This window comes from Capsicum annuum, chromosome 3 (assembly GCF_002878395.1).
Source record: "Capsicum annuum cultivar UCD-10X-F1 chromosome 3, UCD10Xv1.1, whole genome shotgun sequence".
Classification (NCBI taxonomy): Eukaryota; Viridiplantae; Streptophyta; class Magnoliopsida; order Solanales; family Solanaceae; genus Capsicum; species Capsicum annuum.
In genome coordinates, this window is record NC_061113.1 from 257,948,492 (window position 1) to 257,969,598 (window position 21,107).

Below are 21,107 nucleotides of genomic sequence, written 5' to 3' on the forward strand. Positions count from 1 at the left end.
CTCCTGAACACTATGTTGGTCAGTATATTAGGGGGTTTAAGATGCTTGCGAATGTATCTTGGGAGACTGTGGACAACATTACTATTCCAGTTAATGTTAGTGAATCATTACATTGGATTATGATTTTGTTTCACATTAAACACAGGTGTCTATATGTGTATGATTCATTTATTGGAGGTGCTCTGAACACCAAGAATGTTCATCGACATGTCCAATCATTTTCCACCATCATACCATTATTTTTGTTTGCCACTGACTTCTATGGTAAATGAGCTGATATTTGTTGGGATAGAAAGCCTGCATATATTGACAAGTCCATGACCGATCCACTTAAGTATGTTATTGTAAGGAACATTCCTCAACAGGCTCCACAGTCTAAGTACATATATTTATATTATTTGCATTACAATTTTATAATTGTGCATAGTAATGTATGTTGACACCTAATTTTCGCCCTCCATAACTCAGTTTAATTCGGAGTTTCTTCGATTTTCAAATAAAATTACAACATTTATCTTATCCGAATAAAGGATTTTCAAAATTTTTTCTGTATGCAATTTTGTCATTTTAAGTACCGATTGTACATCATCGTATTCAATTATATGAAATTATACAATTTTGACACTTAAATATTAATTTTACGAAATATCGGATTATAATCAAGGCCTATGTTGAAATAATTTTATAATGATTAAAGTCTTGATTTAAATAAAATTTACTCCCAAAAATACTTTATTCGGATAAATATGTGTTTGATTTTATCGAATCAAGAAGCTCGGGGTTAAATGAGCTATTAATTCATTTCAAATAACGATTTAATTTAGCAAATTTGTTAGATTTGACCATAATTGAAATTAAATTGGTCATAATTGCGATGCAATTGGCCAATTGATCTTCTATTTGGCCAAGACTTAAACGAATGACTAAATCCCCAATTTGGACCCAACTTTGCCAATTGCAAACAACTTCAGAAGCCCAAAATACCCCCTTTAATTTTGAATCTCACCAGCAACGCATTAATTGTTTCAGCCCAAATCACCCCCTTAATCACAACCCAATTACACAAAAGGGCCACTGCCCCAAAACTTCAGCCCAATACACATAATTGGCCCAAATTATGACCCGGCCCAATCCACTATTAATCCCCCTCATCCATCATAGCACAAGAACAACAACTTTCAATCAGCAACCTCAAACCTAACGTATTCGACCCGATTTCAAGGCAAAATTGCCAAATACCCCATGTTCGACCAAATTCATACCCGTTTTCGACTCGCTACCAGCCCCTTTTTGGTTTTCTTCAGGCGTTCCACGTGATTTCGTACAAGAAAACCCTAGAATCGCCTAGAAAAGCATGAGCTGGCTTCCCCAACGTCTCATCCCCTCAAACCTCGAATTGATTCGTATGATTTTGTACATAGTTGGATGATTCTCATTGGTTCTTGAGGGCAATTCATTTTCTCAAAACCTTATTGATCCACCCGTCAAGAATTATCCGAGAAAAATCCAAAATTGGTGGAACTGGGAATGAAAGCGGGAACTTGAAGGGATTTCAATTTTTGAATCTCAAAATATCTCCATCAAAAATCCCTAATTTACCCCCCAAAAGAATCCCTAGACATTTTCTCTATAAAAGGCCTGCTTTAGGTATTGAAAATTTTGGGAGAGGGTTGGAAAATTCTTGGGTGGAGAAAGTTTCGGAAGAAAATTTTAGGTGTTGCTTTCTTTTGAAAAATTCAAGGTTTCAGAATTAGAGTTGAAAATTTTGGGGGGGGGGGTGTTCGAAAACTGTGGGAGGTTCAGAAATTTTTAATTCTTTTCTTTCAAGGGTTTGAAAGTTTCGGAGAAAAAATTTTAGGTTTTGCTTTCTTTTGAAAAATTCAAGATTTCAGAATTAGAGTTGAAAATTTTGGGGAGGGGTGTTCAAAAATTTTGGGAGATTCAGAAATTTTTCTTTCTTTTATTTCAAGGGTATGAAAGTTTAGGCTGAAAATTTTAGGTTTCAAAATTTCTTGGGTTCGAAGGTTCGTGATAAATTTTGGAGAAACTGAAAGGAAATTCGAGAATTCTAAATTCAAGTTAAATTTTTTTAATTGAAAGTAATTTTCGAAATCTGTAAGATAAAAGCCAAAAAACACGCTATTAGTGGTGGACGTCGCGAGATTTTGGTAGCGACGATTTTACTAATAGTTCGTCGTCCCGTTTGCTGCTCCGAAACAAATAAACAGCTCTCTAATTTTAGTTTTTCATTTCTATCTTCTTTCCTTCATCTCCTTCTCTGTAATGTTATAATTGTGACGATGTTCGACGAAAATAGTTGCAGATGGCTCTGATGGTCATAGGAGTTAGTAGATGATAAACGTGTTGTGTTTTCTCGCCGAATCGAAATCCATACTATCATGTCTATTTTGTATGGATCCTGAAATTTTCGTTGTCAGCATCATTGTTCTTATTCTTGCGTATTGTTGTTGGCGCGTTGTTAATCTTGTTGTCAGTATACTAGTGAAGTTTTTGTTTACCATTGTCTATAGGTGAATCTGCTTAGCAAAGATCTGTAGTTTCGTATCTGCCTTAGGAATCATTGCAAGGTTAGTTTTTGTGTTAGTCATACTACAACATTTTCAAGGAAAAACCGAGCATGCTGATCTGATTTGTTGAAATTTTAGCCTTTTAGTTTGCATTCGCTACTTTGGAGGTCCGTAGTAGGTGGTTCTTATCCTTCTTGAAACGTTATATGACATTGGGTATAATTTAGGAAGTCTGCTGATGTGTAATAGCAAATTGGTAATTCAATTTATTAAGGCCGCCTAATCTTTTTTTTTTAGCTTCAGTTTTATATAATAGGAAAGGAAATGCTTAGCATAACAATGTTGACTAAAATCAGTAGTTGTTTTATTATGTTAAAGCCTGGAAGAAGTTGTCTGGATTGCTTCGTTTACCGCTACTTAATTTTTATCGTGTACCATCATGTTCTGATTGTAAATATGCGACCCACACGCATTAGTGCCTTCTATAACCTCGATGAAACTTGATTATTATTTTAAAACTGAGAGTTGTCCAATTAGAATTAATATCTAGCATAATTACACACTAGAATTGATAAATGGAAATCTGGTATTTGAATATTCTTTGCACGTAAAAGAGAGGGTATTTTGTTTTCTACGAGTCACTGTTATACATGGTAAAAGGGTCTGAAGTTGGTCATGAATAGAGTCTGCTTTCCTCTTTCCTTCAACTTGTGATTATAGCCGCCAATATTATTCTTTCTCTAATATTATCGTATTAAAAGTATAAGAATTCTATAATTATGGTTTCAATTCTCATAAAGCACTAAAAGGGTTGTTCTTGACATTATAATCTCTAAAAGGATATTAGTAGTACTCATTTGTCTGGTGTTGCTGAAAGTTGCCCAAGCATATTGCTGCACATAGTTGTTATTGTGGATTGGTTAGTTAATTAATAGCTTAGTGGTTTAGCCATACTAGAACTAATTGTGATCAGATATATCGTAGCTTTGCCTTGCAGTAATTCCTGCGTGTTTGTCTTTCCCACTGATTTGTTGTTTTACATGGATTATTATGTAAACTTACCAAGGAAGTATCATATATGTTTAAGATTGCTTTTTTCTAAAAGTGCCAACTTGCTTGGAGAAATTAACTAGGAATTAACGTTCTTCTTATTTATTTCATGCTTGGATTGGTCGTGTATTGATTGCTTTTGGTTCTCCTATTTTGGTGGATCATGTGTTGACTCATTATTCTCTCCTTTTATTTTGTTGATTATATACTAATGCACTTTATTTTTCTTGTTTTGCATGAATCCACTTTGGAGTCCAAGTGAACTTTTTCCCTTCTCATCCCTCTCGGGCCAACGAGGCCCATCTCATTGAGTCAAATCCGAACGTGGTATACGAACACAAGTATTCAAGAGAATAAGAATGGGTTAAAATTCCATCTATGAAGTGACAAAAGGACTAAAAAGTCTCCCTTTTGTTCATTCGTTCATATTTTTTTACTTGTCGTCTTTGTCTATTTTATTTATTCATTTATTTATTGCATTATTCATGTATTTTGGGCCTCAAACCCAAAGTTGTACTTAGGACAGGTGAAATGGGCCGAAAACCCGAGAACATAGAATTAGGACAGGTTTTGTTGGTTTGGGCCAATGGCCTAAATCTCTCACCCCCTCCCTTTCTTTATGTTTGTTTTCATTATGTGCTTTGCGAACCTAATTCAATCCTTAGTTGAGTCGCCAAAAAACTAGTTTTGCATAAACATCAAAATATTTCCAAAGTCGCTTTTTTTTTTTCAAAAAATCAACCACTTTTTGAAAAAAATAATCTTTTCAAAGTTAATCAAAAGAATGTTTTCAAACAGATCGGATAACCGCAAGTTAGCGGACGTTTTAGGTGCCTAACACCTTCTTAAAACGTTAATAAGAACCACTTATTCAGAATCTTCAAAACCTGAGCGATTTGTCTGTTTTGGATCATTTAAAGGGTCTAAAGGTTTCTTAATTCCTTTTTAAAATCAAGTGGCGACTCTCTTCTCAAAAGTCAAATTTTCATCAAAATAATGTACTAAACATTTTTTATTATTATTCTTACAGTGATTGCGGTATGTATGCGTGTGCATTTGCTGAGTTTATCAGTCATGAATTGTTTGATATTTCAACCAACATGTTTAATGCTACGAACCATTGTATGAGATATGGTGCGTTACTTTTGGATTATGCTAGAAAAAAGAAAAATGATGGTGCTATAAGCGAAAGAGTGGTCACAGGCAATGTTACAAGTAGACTAGGTGGTGCGAAGATATTGAGAGACGTTGTTAGTCCAGTTGTCACTACAAAAATCAGAAATAGATAGGCATTTCATATTTAATGTTGCTTGGAGATTGTTAGTGTGGTCTTTTTTAACTTGTTGGTATGAATAAAGTTTAGTTTTAATTTTTATGTGTGATGTTTTGGTACTATTAATAGTTATTTCATATTTAAAGTCGTTCAATGAAATCGATATCATTTTGTTTTATTTCATCACATGTGATTTCATCATACATCGATATCATTTTGTATTAATTTTTATGTATTATGTTTTGATACTTTATACAGTTATTTCGTATTTAAACTCACTCAATGAAATCTATATCATTTTGTTAAATTTCATCATATAGGATTTCCGCTAATACACATATACATTAATTTTTAAGTTCTTAACTATTTTTGATGATCTTTACTGTTATATGAATTACCATTGTTGGCATTCAACTTGTTTTGTTTTTGTTTTTAAGCACTTCATTTATACAATTATATACTGTTAGTATAGCTTTACATTGATGTGAATTTTTTATGCTTGTTACTGTTGTATTATTATAATACTATAATAGCAGGTATAAAAAAAATCTTCTCTTTTTTAATCGATATATTTGTACACTTATATAATGTTATGATACTTTAACACTTCTTTTTTATTTCACCTTATTCAACATATTTGATATCAACTCATTTTATTTATTTTTATTCACAACATATATATGTTTATAAAACACTAATATAAAGTTGAAAATGAGCACCAAAATATTATACATAAAGATAAGTTGCATTGTTTATTAAAAATATTCAAAAAATAAAACAAAATCATACTTGAAAAATACTCTAAAAAAAATTCTTTAACGGGAGGATCATATTTATGGCATGTTTTCCTGTTGTGTCTTTCTCTATGACAGTTACTACATGTAACATTGACTCTTTTGCACTTATCTTCATTTGGTGCTTTCCACCTCTCATAACATGGACATCCGGGTGGTCTTTTAGAATCAGGCGGTAATACAATTTCATCCAAGGCTTCTTGAGGTATATTCCAGGTCCTCTTACAAGGAAGAAGCTCAACTGGTATAGCACAAGCATCCTTAAAATTTTTATTGCTGTAGTATGCAGAGCAATAGTTTTCTTCATGTTGGTTAGATATGTAATAACCGCCATTGCATGTGAGCAAGGTATCTCATCTAATTGAAATCGACCACAACTACATTTTCTACTTTGCAAGCATACAACAAACCTTTTAACTCCAGCAGTAAAGGTATGCAAAAATTCGTTTGAACCTTTTACCTACAATAAATGTTATTGGTTAGAACATGTTTGCAGTTCAAAACATTATCAGTGAAATAAAATAAATAAATCAAAAAACAACAAAGTCTTTTAAGAAATTTATTCAAGATTGTAATATAATTAAAATATAAACATACCATCATATTATGCGATTCTTGCTTGTTATCATTGAGAATATCATTATATCTTTTTGTTAGCACTGTCAATATATTTTTTCCTTCCTCGTTATTTTTTGCATTCAACGATTCAACAGTTAGCCTCATGAAATCCAACACAGAAACAACAGGTAACCTTCTGGCTTTCCTGTTTGTATTGTTTATAGATTCAACAATATTTGATGTTAGAGTCCAAGTACGCTTAACTATAGAATGAACCCTTGTCCATTTATGATAGTCAATTTCGTACAAATATACACTCACTCTTCTGTCAATTTGGTCAACTCTCCCCATTAACTCTTCAAATTTTTGAAGTGTATATGCCTTCGCCATTGCAAAAAATAACTTATGCAGTTCATCAACTTTCTTACAAAAATTCTTCTTAATATTCTCCCATAGATGCCAAATACAAGCATGGTGCTACAGATTCGGATAGATTGTCGATGTTGCTTTCCAGATATTGTTATTTCTGTCTGACACGATACACATATTATTTGTTTCTCCAAAAGCTTCTCTAAATTTCTTGAAAAATCATGTCCAAGATATTATATTTTCAGAATCAACCAATGCATAAGAAAGGGGTAATATATGACCTGCATACAAAATCATTAGCAACACCTGTATTAATTAAATTTAATTCATATTGTAAAATCATTCAGAATATTATTAACATATCGATATCATACTATAAAAAAAATTAACACACTATTTCTAAGAAAATAAATTATGCCTGAAAATTAATAAGTAAAATAGTACTTTGTTACCTCCTAGATCTAATGTGCTTGCAATTAGAATTGTCCCACCATAAAGTGATTTTAGCCCAGTACCATCAACAACAACTATAGGTCTGCAATACTCTCATCCACGTATTGAAGCATCCAACGCCACAAAGCATACAAGGAACGATTTTCTTTTGTTTTTCCCAACTAATAACTGATTCAGGATACTGTTTTTTCAAAATGTACAAATAACCTGAAAGTTTTTGATATGATTCGGTTGGATCACCATGCAATATCTTAACTGCTAATTCCTTTGCACGCCATGTTTGAGTATAGTTCAAGGACACACCATATTGTCTTAACATATCAGCAGCAACATCATTTGGTGTGTATATTCTATTAGTGTTTATCAAATTAGGCAACACCAAACCAGCAATAAACTTAGTCATTCCTTGGCGTCTTGCATAAATTTGATCTCGTGCCGAACATGTATGTATTTCACAGTACTTTCTTATTATGAAAACCTTTGTATTATTTGTACTTGAAGCTCTTAGAAATCATATACATTCTTCCACATGACAAACTAGGTAGTAGCTGTTTAAACTGTTTAGAATCAAACAAAGAAATATAGAACATACAAACAAAATGCCAAAGAAATATACTCTTTTAAGAATTTAAGTTGTAAGCTGGAATAGTTCGTACCTCTTTGGATTAAACCTCTCAGTTTTAAATGTAAACTGATGCAAGAAAGCGTGTAAATCCATAGTTTGTGAAAGTGTTTCTTCATTGATGTAACGCTGGTTTACTTCAATTACCGGATTGGTAACTTCTTCAATTACTTCAACTCTATCTTCATCCATGATTTCATCATCTGGAGTTAATCCAATTAACCGAACTGAATTTCTGGAGTATAAATTCTGTCGATCTAGATTTGATTTGGTATTCATGTTGTTACCAACACAAATATCTAACTGTTCAGAATTTTTGTTAACAGCCATTGATATATCAGTTGTTGTCACATACAATGGATAACTAGCAAAAAAATTCTCATTACTTCTTTTTTTATATTGATACACCATTACTCCATTGTCATTATGTATGAGCATCGGTGGACATCTATCATTTACTAAAAACTTAATCTCAATTTTTGTAGAATTAATATCAATCTTCAATTGTTTTATTATTGCAGCAAACAATCATTTATACTTTGTATCTGCAGCATACATTATCCCATCTATAGCAAAGTCTCTAGGTCTACCTATAAGCATAATACAAATTTCATTATTAATAATCAATTGACATATTTTCAACAATAATTTCATAATTTTAACATTCCAAATAAATACACACCTCCTTACATCATTGGATACAATTTCATAATTTCAAGATTCCAAATAAATACACAAACCTCCTTACGTCATTGGATACAATTTCATAATTTCAACATTCCAAATAAATACACAAATTTCAACATATTCAACATAAACACCAAATGTTGCGTACGTTATCATAACAATTTTGAAAGCACAATCTTATCTTTGAATCATAACAAAATGATTTTGATAAAACTTTAAGAACAACATCATACCATCAACATTTTAAAAAATTTCACAAATCACTATCTGTAAATGCCATAAAAGGTTCACAATTACTCGTTTACAAAGTTCATAGATTACAACAAAATACTATCAAACATTCAACGTGTATATACAAAAAAATCATCAACCAATTACAATAATTAACCGACGCCAATCAGATTGTTAACATTCTGTGAATGAATAAAATATCATTCAAAGCATTAACCAAATGCACCATACGACATCACAATCAGATTGAAACCTCTATCTTATTTCTGCAAAACGAGCAACACAACTAATCATAATAAACTACTGGATCAAATAACAATTAACATACTGTTAACATCCCATATTCCTCCATGCATAACAAGAAGCGAATGTACCCTTTCACCTTCCATTAATTTGATCATTTCCAAACATAAAACTGAAAATGTGTAACAAGAATAAATGAAGGATTACAAGAAACTGAAATTTTCAGATTTTGAGAAGAGAATCCTTGGAATTATATGTTTAAGATCTTTATAATTATATGAAAACCGTTTAATGAGATATTTAAGGTGATATAGATATCTGACAATAACTGACATCCTTTTTTTGTGGTAGAAGAATATTTTTTTTCCATATATATAATTAATATTTTTTTAATTTATTAAAAGGGAAATTTTTTTTTTAATAAGATTTGCTATAACTTGATAAAAAGAAAGTTTTGCTATAAGTTGTGATTTCCTATCTAAGGAATGTTATGTACGTTTTTTTCCATAATAGTTTGGCTTGGAGTTCTACATCACATGTGAAATTTGTGTAAACAACATAAATCCCCTAGACAATTAAAATAATTACACAAAATCCCTTCTTGTTTTCTCTCTCCCATCTTTTACAAACATACTCATACATTCGGTCACATATTATACATTGGTCGAATGTATGATGTAACAGCTAATCCTACATTTAAGGTAAGAGAATCTTTAATTACTTTTCAGTTCCTTAATTATAGGGAGTAATTAGCCAACATTAAGTCATTTATTGATAGAACATGTAACTAATATTTGAATTTTAAAAATTTTGTTATACATAATTTATTTTTTTGTGATTCACGATCTGAAAAGCCAAAAAACAACCACTTTCTTCTACATTCGTTCTTCAAAACCATTAAAATCTTCTTCTACATACGTTCTTCAATACAAGTAAAATCAATATGAATATCCCCATATTGTTGCGACATTCTGAAATTTGGGAGTCAGAAATTAGTTATACGTCATACAAAAGTGATGCAATAGTAATTTCGATAAATGCGGAGGAGTCGATCACACCTGCAGGACTTGCGGTTTCTTTCCAAAGGAATCATGAAGAATATAATATGGTTTTCTATGTGCAGATACTTTGAATGATTTTGGTTGTATAAATATTTTTTATTAATTTTTTTGAATGCTGGAGCAAGTAATTTATATTTTTTTATTGATTATAGATGTTAATTTCTTTAATCAATGATTTATATTAGTATAAAAATTTTAAGCTTTTTCCCTATATCATAGTTCGTAACCATATAATATGAAGTTAGAACACTATTATAAAAGCACATTAACTATGTAACTTACTCTCTATAGGAGTAAGTAATTGTTGAAACGCACGGTGTATTAAACTGTTATACATTAATAGTTAATGTGTAATAAATGTATGATATAACATTATACATTTTTAACATGTATGAGGTTAGAAATACAATAACGAAATTTAATTGAATTCAATTTTTTTTTAATTATACACAGTACCATTTCAGTAAATTTACGAATGTATAATATATTTTTATACAATCAAATCAATGTATAATAAATGTGTGCCTTTCCAGTAAACGTTTGAATGTATAATAAATTGTTATACATTCAAAGCAATGTATAGTGATACTGTGCCATTCCAGTAGACTTACGAATGTATAATATTTGATTATACATTCGTATCAATGTATGATATAGCATCATACATTATAAATGTGCATGGTATTAACAATTTCTGTAAGTTTTTTACAAGTAATAAACGTTTTACAACATGTATGTTGTTATTTAATATATATGTTTAAAACGTATTAGTCTTTAGTTCAATGTAAGATTCACTTATAAGCAAAGGTACATAACAGGAAACATACTAAGTGTTCAAAATACAATGTCAGATTAATTAGTAATATGTTGTTTTAATCATTAACAAGCTGAGTGAAAGGGAAATTCAATAAGTACCATAAATTAGTTAGTAACTTTGCAGTAGTGTCTCAGTGACTAAAAAGCATATTCTCATAAGATGAAGACATTCATAAATGTAAATTAACATCCAGAAAGTAATCTTTGAATTCGTTTAACATCAACCACAAAACTAAGATTTAGTTGATTCAATTTCGACCTTTATTAAATAATGCTACTCTAAAGTAACAATTGCACTTTCATCAATTTCTTGGAGCACACTATTCCTTGGCCGAGGAGGATCGTCATTATCACTCGTGCAATTTGAGCGTGAAAAAAGGTATTCAAAAATGGAGGAACAATCGGTTATTTAATGGAAAAAAAATAGAACAAATATGAAAAAGAGAGAGAAAGTAAATGGGAAAGAGACAGAAAGTAAAGAATTGTTTAATGGAAGAAAAAAAGAAAGTAAATATGAGAATGAGAGATAAAGTAATGATAAAGATTTTTTTTTTCTTTTTGATGTATAAGAGAATGAGAGAGAAAGTAAAAAAATAGGGGATTTTAGTAATAAGTTTGGGATTTATATAATTAGTTTGTTAATATGGAATGTGTTGTAATAAGGTAAAGTTAGTTTGTGTATATATGTAATTTTTAGAATTTTATAGTCCATGATTAAATTATTTTTTTCAATTGTTGATAGTAAAAAGTGGTTATTTATGAATTTTATCAACAGTATAATCATCTAAAACAGATGCAAGTCGTTGCTGACATTATAAGGAAATAATGTTTCTGCTTTATTGAAAAATCTGCACGATGAACAATCTAGTTTGAATTAATTATTTGTTTTTACATAGAATGAAACATCGTGACAGCAATAATAATCTTCATTAAAACCAAGATTAAGTAATTCTTCACTAATAAAGTTATTTTCTTGGATTAGTCAGCCCAATCATATACTCCTATCAAATGAATCAACACTATCCAAAAGGTATATAAACTCTTATGGGTGGTTTGATAGAGTGTATAAGAACAATGTAGAATATAATGTATTAGTAATACTTGTATTAGTAATGCTTGTATTAGTTATGCTTGTATTAGTTATACATGTATTATTTCTTATACATTATTTGATTTGATGTATAAGAAATAATACATCTTACATAATTTCTATAAAAGAAATATTTGTTTACAAAAATATCTTCTTTGATTTTGTATATTTTTTTGCAACAAAATTTTTTGTCTTCTCAAACATAATTAGTATAATTGAACTAGTATATAGAGGTTTTAAGATTAATTGCAAGACCAACGTCTTTGCGCGAAAATATTACGCCGACGGATTAACATAGTCGAAATAAAAATAAAATATAAGACGTAAAATTAAAAAATAATCTCAATTTTTTTTAATCTTTTTAAAAACTTCGAAGTAAAGCAAAAATATGTTATAGTTATTTAAATCAACTATTCATTATTGTAAATTAAAATGATGGAAAAAGAAATTGTGAAATATTTTGAAAAGATCAACTATTGCAAATTAAAATGGTGGAAAAAATATTTGTGAAATATTTTGAGAGAGAAATTGAGAGATATTGAGGTCATTTAATAAGTTAATGCATGTGTTTAAAGTCTTTGTATTACTAATACAAAGAAAATGAAATGTATCACTAATACACATTTCAATACACAAGAGTGTACGACTAATGATTGCATTAGTTATATATAAACAAAAAGACATGTCAAATAAGGTATTAGTAATACACATTATATGATCTCCTAAAAGAAAGATAAATATAGCAAATTTCCATTATTCTTTTATATTTCTCTCTCAAAGTTACTATGGTGCAAAATGCATTAATTGTGAGTTGTATTTTGCAGTTATAGCCCAACTTGCAGGAACTCCTATATTTAATGCAGAATCTTCAAATGATCCTTTGCTGGTTAGACTTGACGATGTGGTCTTTAATACTGGCTGATAAAATATTCTTTACATGCAGAAAAGACATTCATTTGATTTGACTGATGTTTATAATAAGCAAGATTTTGATTGGACCCCTTTTGCTGTTAGTAAATAAAGTGACATTTCCATAAAGGGAAGTCATTAAAGCAGAATCTCCAAACTTAAATTCCAGAATCACAATTTACACACACTTCATTCAAAAACTACCACAACATGAGTCCTAGCTTAAGTCCATTTCCCCCTCCATATCTCATAAGTTAGAAGAAGAAGAAAAAAAGCAGCTGCACTAAAGGCCTGCTGTCCACGGAAGGGCCCGACCAGCCTATAGCTAAATGATAGAACAAAAACAAAAGGTCTAATTTTGGCGATATCTCATTTGCCTCCACTTTGTTTGCTGTTTTGTCTTAGTGCTGCTGCACTGGGTACCTGACTGCAGCTGCTAGCAGCCTTTGCTGCTCTATCTGTTGCACGAAACTATGATCAGAACTATTTAATGCTAAGGATTCATTGCAATCACTTTTTATAAGAAGAACGCAGGGAATACTATCCAACTATTTAATGCATGGCGTACTTACATCTATAAAACAATACTCCTATAAAGTAGCAGCTAGGATGAAAAATGTGTACTGTGTTCAAATTAAGGCCTCGTTTTGTCATTCATTAAATTTGAAAAACAAATAGTTTTGGTTTTCAAGAGTGAAATTTAAAATTTGAAATGGTCTTTGGACAAAAATATAATACTTAACATAGAAATTTTAAAATTTTTGTGAGTAATAATTTGGGTGTTAAAATTTCAATATGATTTACAAAATGCAAGCTTTGAAAAAAATGTTCATGATCTAAGGGAGACTAATTAATATATTACCTGGAAAAGTTCATGAAGTTTGTTCTTGAGATAGCAGTATTCATGCTCAAGCAACTCTAAAGCTCTCAAACATCTGCAAGAAATAAACTCTTTACTGGCCCTGATAAACGATAAATTAACCAAAAAGTAACGTACCCAAGTCGGTTATTCTGCTCTGAAGCAACACGAAAGGCGACACAGACATTTCTGACTCTTTTTGCACCAATGCTTGAGCTGCTTCCTATGAACTGATTCAAATGCACTCCCATTTTCTTGTAGTCCGAAAACTCTCTGTCCATTCTTTTTTTTTTTTTGCAAAAATGAAAATAAAAATAATCTGAGTTGGTAAAAGTGGAATAAGAAAAAAAAAAAAAAAAAGTAAAGAACACAAACTCAGAGGTATATATAACCCAACAAAAAGATCATAACTTTTTCCTCCTTTTTCTTCCACGCTTGATATAACATGCCCACTAGTAAAATCGCTTTTTATGAATTTACTTCTTCTATCCATCAGTAAAAAAGATGCGCCGACAAAACTTTCGAAAAAAAAAAAAGAAACCCAACAAAAAACTTACAGCAAAGATCTGAGATTTCGTAAGAGCTTTTCGGACTCTTGGAAGTAGATGTTCACAACTTCAGAGACGAAATTGGGTGAGGACTCATCTTGTAGCTGTTGCAGCTGCAAAAATTGCTCGTCCAATACTCCCTATATTTATTTTTGTTACGTACGAAAAAAGAAATCACATTTAGTAAGTGGTAAAACACAAAAGATAAAAATGCTACTTAAAAGCAAAGACTTAGATACCTGATGGAAGAGTAACGCGAGCAAGCGATTCATATCGGCTCGCAAGCGTTCAACGCCGAGGCCAAGCATCCACAAAGGTAGACCCGTTTTGGCTGCTTTTTGTAAATGAGAAAAAGACCAACTTATGAATATAAGAGTGAATTAATAATAATGTTCTGTTCTGTTCGGTCTTTATTAGTAGTTACTAAATGTGGGGGTTAAGGGGAGTTGCTTTCGATATAGGAGTGTGTGTAGTTTGTTATTTGAGGGGTGGTGAGGGGAGTAGTGTACGTTTAGCAAAAATGGGAGTAACAGTAAATGGTATGGTTGCACTGAGGCAGGTGAGAGGTAAGAGTAGGGAGTGAGAGACTTATAAAGGGTGACCATTTGGTGGTGACATGACCCCACCTATCCTATATACCCTGACTTTTTACTCTAACAAGACTTTTACATCCTCAACCTTTTTTTGTCCTTTCCAATTTGCAATAAATAATCTTACTGATTTTGTTTGAAGTTTGGTTCTAATTAATCATATGAAATTGACGCTGAACACGAAATTTAGAATATTATGTGCTCCCTCTGTTTACTAATAAGTGATTTGTTGAGCTAATGCATGCTTATTAGGAGAGGAAATTAAGATATAAAATAAATATTATTATTTGTTTTTATTTTTTTTTAACTATTATCAAATTACTCTTAAAAAAATTAAATTATTGATCCTGATAACTACTTTCAGTACTGACTTTCAAAATAATAGTACTCCTAATATAGAACAATAAAGTAAATAGGAGCAAATAAATTTTCTCAAAGAAAATCTCCATATTATTTTTGAAAATTGAATAATTAAATTAATGTAAATATTAAAAAGTATCTCAACAATTCATTTATTATAAAATAAAGGAAGTATATAATTATTTATGGTCTAAAATAAGTCATAAAGTTGATGACTTGCTCGATCATTAAATAAAGGGAAAAGGACACTCTATAGTACTTTTAAAACAAATAGTTCAAGTTTGAAAACTTTTCAAAAAGTGGTCAATCGAATATACTATTTTCGTTTTATAGTAATTTCCTAATTTAGGTCATTTTGGTCTACGTAGTCCATATACAATACTGATACAGTATTCAACTTGGACAATTCGACCCTTTTAAAAATATTTCAAATTTTTTTGCCATAATTTTTTTAACTGATCAAATATTCTGCTTTTTTTATTGTTTAGAAATAATAATTAAATTATATAAAAACGATATAATTGTTAAATAGAATATGTATCTATATAAGATATATGTATAGAAATTGTATAGTTCTATCAAATATGTATATGTATAAAATATATAGAAAGTGTATGAAAATTATACAATTGTTGTATAAAATGTGTATAAAAAAGTACAGTTATTGTAGAAATTTTGTATCAAAATTGTATAATTTTCGTATAGAATATTTATATATATAAGATTTATATAGAAATTGTATAGAAGGTGTGTAGAAACGGTATATAACAAACCAGTAAATTGAAATGGCTAGAAAAAAAAATTTAAATTCCATGCTCATTTTCATAGAAATAATTTAATTTGAAGTGTCGTTTATGTCATTTCTCCTTAAATAAATTTTCGTCTTTCAAAGGTGAATTGGACGATTAAAAAGTACTCCCTGCATTTATATTTGCTTATTCATTATGCTAAATATAAATGTTTAATAATATTTATTTAATTTAAAAAATTAATGAAAAATATATTTATTTTATCCTTAGCATGAAATGTGATTAATTATTCAATATATTTTTGAATGCATTAAATTTATTATATTTAAAAGATAATATAATAAAATTATCCGTAACATTTAATATTTCTTAATTTGTGTGTCAAACAAATTATGTACATCTGTTGATGGACAGAGGGAGTAGCAATCCTACCTATTTTTCCCTAATTATTTTTTAAAAAAAAAAGAAGTATAGACACTAATATGAAGCTACGAATCTATTTTCTAATATTTTTTATGTTCGATTCAGTAACAGTTATCATGTAACTCTGTCATTAATGCTAGAACAGATGGGAAAATATCATCTAGTATTTATCACAGTTAAAAATTAAATTTGAGATCTCACGGTGCTCAATCCACTTCGTTAAACCACTAGACCACGCCATCATTTATTTATAAGGTAAAATTATGAAGTTCAAAAATTATTTGTTCACATGAAAATTAGTCACTATGTTTTAAAAGAAAAAACTATGGAGTAACTAAAATGGAGAGAGTAATTTTTTTCAAGCTGCCCATCATATTTGAAGATGATCAACAATATTACACTCGGTGTTTTCTTCACTTGCACTCTTTACTTACTAGCTTATTGCTTGGCAGTGTAAGCAAATCATGGTAAGCTAGCAAAATCTTTCCACGCGAGTGTCAACTTGCATTATGCAACTTTTAGCAGCAATATTTTCTAAGATATAACATTTTATATTCTCTCTGTTATATTGTATTAGAAATATATGATTTTGCACGAAATTAAACATCAAAAAATAAACCCTGACATCAATACTTAATAAATTCAAGTAACTAGTTGTATCGTGTGGTTCATAAAATAATATGTCCTTCCTACAAAAGTATGCTTCAAAAAATTTAAAGTTTTCAATTAATCAAGCGCTCGTTCGGTTTAATTAAGTGTGTTGTTTGATCAGAGCGCTGATGCGAATCACTCCAACTTCTTGCTAAATTACAGCAGATACTATAGTTCCAATTGGATTTTGTAATATTCTAATTTTTCAACTTGTCTACACTGATGTGTGTATGGTTACTCTTTTTTCTCAACTACGTGACATTTTTTTCAAGTCATCCCCCCCCCCCCCCCCCCCCCCCCCCCCCCCAAAAACCCCAACATTTTTACTAGTTTGAAAAATTTACTTTTTTTTTTTTTTCTAGTTATGAAGATTACCCCTTTGTACATGACTTTTGTTGAATGAAAAGTGAAAGACCATTCCAAGCGGTGGTCTGGGTAATCGAGGTGAATGTGGGGAATAAAGTAGACCGGATAGGCTACTCAGGATGGTCTAATATAGTAACTGTAGTATATAGGGTGACTCAGTGACTGCAGGATTAAGGGTGGCCGGGGCAGGCATTTTCTTGGTGGTGTTGGTTAATGGACTTAGTTGAGGGGCTATATGGTGGGGTGACCAGTACAGAGTCCAGTCTCCTCCTCCGCGTGCTGTAATGTGCGGCCTTCTTAACCTTCCTCTCTCTCCCTTTCACCCGACAACTCACTGACTCTAATCTCCCTTCTCTTTTTAAGCTACCACTTCCTCCTCTCAATTGCTTTTTCACAAGATCACATTATTAAAAAAAAAAAAAAAAACATTTTGATATAACTTAAAAAATATAACCTACAATTACAATATAATTAAACATCTTTAGAGCGACATCGTTCGTTGAAAAATTTCATGATTACTATAGAGAGGCGATGTTATATATATGTAATGAGAGTTGATGTTTAGATTTCATTTAAGTGCTATAACCAACAGTATGCAAAATTAAAAAGAGTATGATATAAAAAGTCAAATATGAAGTTTTTTTTCGTGAAGTTGTGAAATAATTGATGTGTATCATTTATATATATATATTTTTTAAAATTAAATATTCATACTTAAAATTTACTGTGTACATAATGTTAGAGATGATTATTGTAAATATTTTAATATTTTATTTTGTATATAATATATTTCTTACAAAATATTATATCATGATATATGATCATGATTGTTATAAAGGAATAATTTTATAAAGGGTGTACTATCATAATGAATTACATTAGTATTAGAGGTAGAGTGTTATTTTGTAAAAATAAAATATTAATTTCAGAGAAAATCAGGTTGTTACGGAGAGGTATATATCACTCTATCAAGTCTTAGATATTTATGTTATATATAGTGGATTATTTTCCTAAAAGTTTATGAAGTTGAATTATCTTGAAATAAAAGTAGTACTATAATGGAGTATAAAATATAGTGGAGTAATTAGCAAGAACAGACCTGCCTTTTTGCTCACTCTACATACTGCCAAAACACAAACCACAGTGCATATGACTGTGGTTTTTCACTTTTCATCTGACTCCCAATTTCGTCCGTATTGGTTTTTCTCTTACCCTCATTTTTGAGAGTGCAAAAAGAAAGAATTGTTTGTTTATACCATGCCTGCCACCCCAACCATTATATTGGAGTTTGGGCAAATGAACCATTTTCTGGTCACTGCTCAGCTACCACCCCCGGCTAAACATGCTACACTCTCCATCTTCTGATTATTCATTATGTAACAGCTCAAGTGTAGACGTCTTAATCTAGCTTCTGCTTCCTGCTGGAAATTAAAACTATGTTGAATCAAATTTATCAAAATAATGAAATTGGAATCAAACTATGTTATAGTATATAGTTTTTTTTTTTTTAAAATCTTATATTAAGAATAAAATAATAATTTTGAAATAACTTATTCCCCAACCAAACCAAACCAAATGATGACTAAATGAAATGTGATAGAAACTCAAAACTTAATATCCAAGCTAGTTGTTACTCCAAGTTCTGCCATTTTATATCTTATGTCTCTTCCTAGTATTATTCTTTTTATGTGCTTCATTTTATGCCTTATTAGTTATTAGTACTGTATTATACTACTACAAGGGAAATTCAAGCTGCTCTTTACAATTCTTTTTAATTAAGACCAAATAAAAGTTTAGATAACCGAGCAAACATTTTTTATTTCTCCTCATATTTTAATCCCAAACATTCTTTTGTTTTTCTCGTCACGGAAAGTCTAAATATGCTGCATGCTTGGAATTAAAAATAGTATCAAACTTCCATAGCTTGGGAGATGAACCCTCACAGTACTATTGATAAGTTAAAAAAAAATACAACACTTTTGAAGACGCCCATGTCCAAAATGAAAATGCTTGTCCAATTTTTTAATATAACATGGCATAGACTTCATAATCATGCTTTATGCTCCCGTGCTTATTTACTGTGGGTGTTTCTCCCTTCAAATTACAATTTTTTTTTTTTTAATCAATTTGCTAGTACTATTACAGTGTTACAATACTGTATCCGTGTAGATACACGTGACATTATTTTGATTTAATACAAAGTTTAAGAAAAAAGAAAAGAAAATTTAAAATTTATGATCTAAAATAAATCTAAGATACTTGTGTGATGATAAATCATTTCATTAATTTTAAAAAATAAAATTTTAATGTTGAATTAATTATTTGTAACTATGAAAAGATGATATTTTAGACTATCTCAAAGTAAAGAGTGACACATAAATTTGGACCGATGAAGGTTTTATAATAATACCCAACTTATGATGTCTTTTAGCCTAGAAATTCGAAATGTATACTTCACATTAAAACTTCAATTAACTACTAATCAATAATCAAATAATTCGTGTGCTTCCCAAAAGTTAAATTAATTAGGAAACAATTGCGTCCTCTTCGTATCACGTTTGTACCACAAAAAATTAGTGGCACTGATACATTGCTCGAGAACACAATTATTTTGCCTTTTTATTTCTAGATTACCTCCTATGAGTGGAATATAATACAAAATTCAATAGAAAGTGAAATTATTTGTCTACCTATATTTTACAGTCATACAAGGCACTCCAAAGTATCATAATTTCCTTTGTGAGAATGCCGGAAATTAATTAATAGTTTTCTTTTTATAAATTGAATCAGAGTGATGAATGATTAATTCTCAAAGAATCGTGAAGAGAATGGCTTAAATGGAATAAAATTGCACGTTTTACTCTGGTGCAGTCGAACTTATACTTAGTGCCTAGTGGGAATAAATTCTTCAGAAGTTGAAGTCATCTCAGGTGGGAAAATTTTATGACAGGCGAGACGCAACCAACAAAAGTTGTGAGCGTTTTCATTCTTTACTTGACAAGTGGAATACGGGTCTTATCAGTATCTTTATTTGATTATATTTTCTCCCTCTTTCACTTTTTTATTCACTTTTATTATTTCTCTTCTACCCAACTCAAAATAGCAAGAGAAAAAAATTACAATAGTACGAAATTATTTAATTTTATATATATTTTTTAAATTGAGCAGTAAAATTCTATAATTCAATCTATGAATATTTAGTTGGCATTTAGCCATGAAAATTAAAAGCATATTTACTTTATTTGAAATTTTTGAATTTAAAATTGGAGTTGTGTTTGACCATAATAATTGGAGCTAGTAATTTAGAATTCAAACATATTTTATAAAAAAAATATAACTATGACTTGAACTTGAAATATAATTTAAATGGAGTTATTTTATGAAAATAAAAAATTTAAAATTTTTTTGAAAGAAAATTTAAAAGTAAAAGAAAAAAAAGAGAAAACAAATAAACAGATTTTCAAAATCTCAAATACATTTTCAAGTTGTGTTTGGTGTTTTTATGGCCAAACAAGAATTTCAGAATAAAGTAAATACATATTTCAGAATAAGGTGAATATAATTCATGGCTAAATGGGTCCTTAGTAGACATTTTACACACACACATATATATATGAGGTTGGAGTTGTGTTTGATGTACTCCTTATAAAAAATATTTAAAATAATATTAATAAATGAATTTACTTAAATAAAACATAAAAAGTAAAAATGAACTGAAAAAAAATGTCGTAACCTATTTTTCAAATTTGGATACCCCTCCAAGTTGGATTAGAAGTTAAATACTGATTTTTAAATAAAGTGAAAAAAGATTTCAAAAAAAAAGTTTTTTTTTTCAATTTTTATAAATCTGCAAAACCCTATATGTGATTAGGTTACA

General features: G+C 30.0%; 1 protein-coding gene across 1 annotated transcript; it reads right to left on the reverse strand.

Moving 5' to 3' along the window:
* Positions 1–12,812: 12,812 nt before the first annotated feature.
* Positions 12,813–14,636, reverse strand: LOC107865849 (pseudo histidine-containing phosphotransfer protein 6). Its single transcript, XM_016712044.2, has 5 exons — positions 14,331–14,636; positions 14,101–14,231; positions 13,682–13,825; positions 13,547–13,619; positions 12,813–13,142 (listed from the first exon to the last, which is right to left on the reverse strand). Exons 1-5 carry the CDS (start codon positions 14,397–14,399, stop codon positions 13,086–13,088), a joined length of 474 nt encoding a protein of 157 aa, XP_016567530.1. The 5' UTR covers positions 14,400–14,636; the 3' UTR covers positions 12,813–13,085.
* Positions 14,637–21,107: the final 6,471 nt, after the last annotated feature.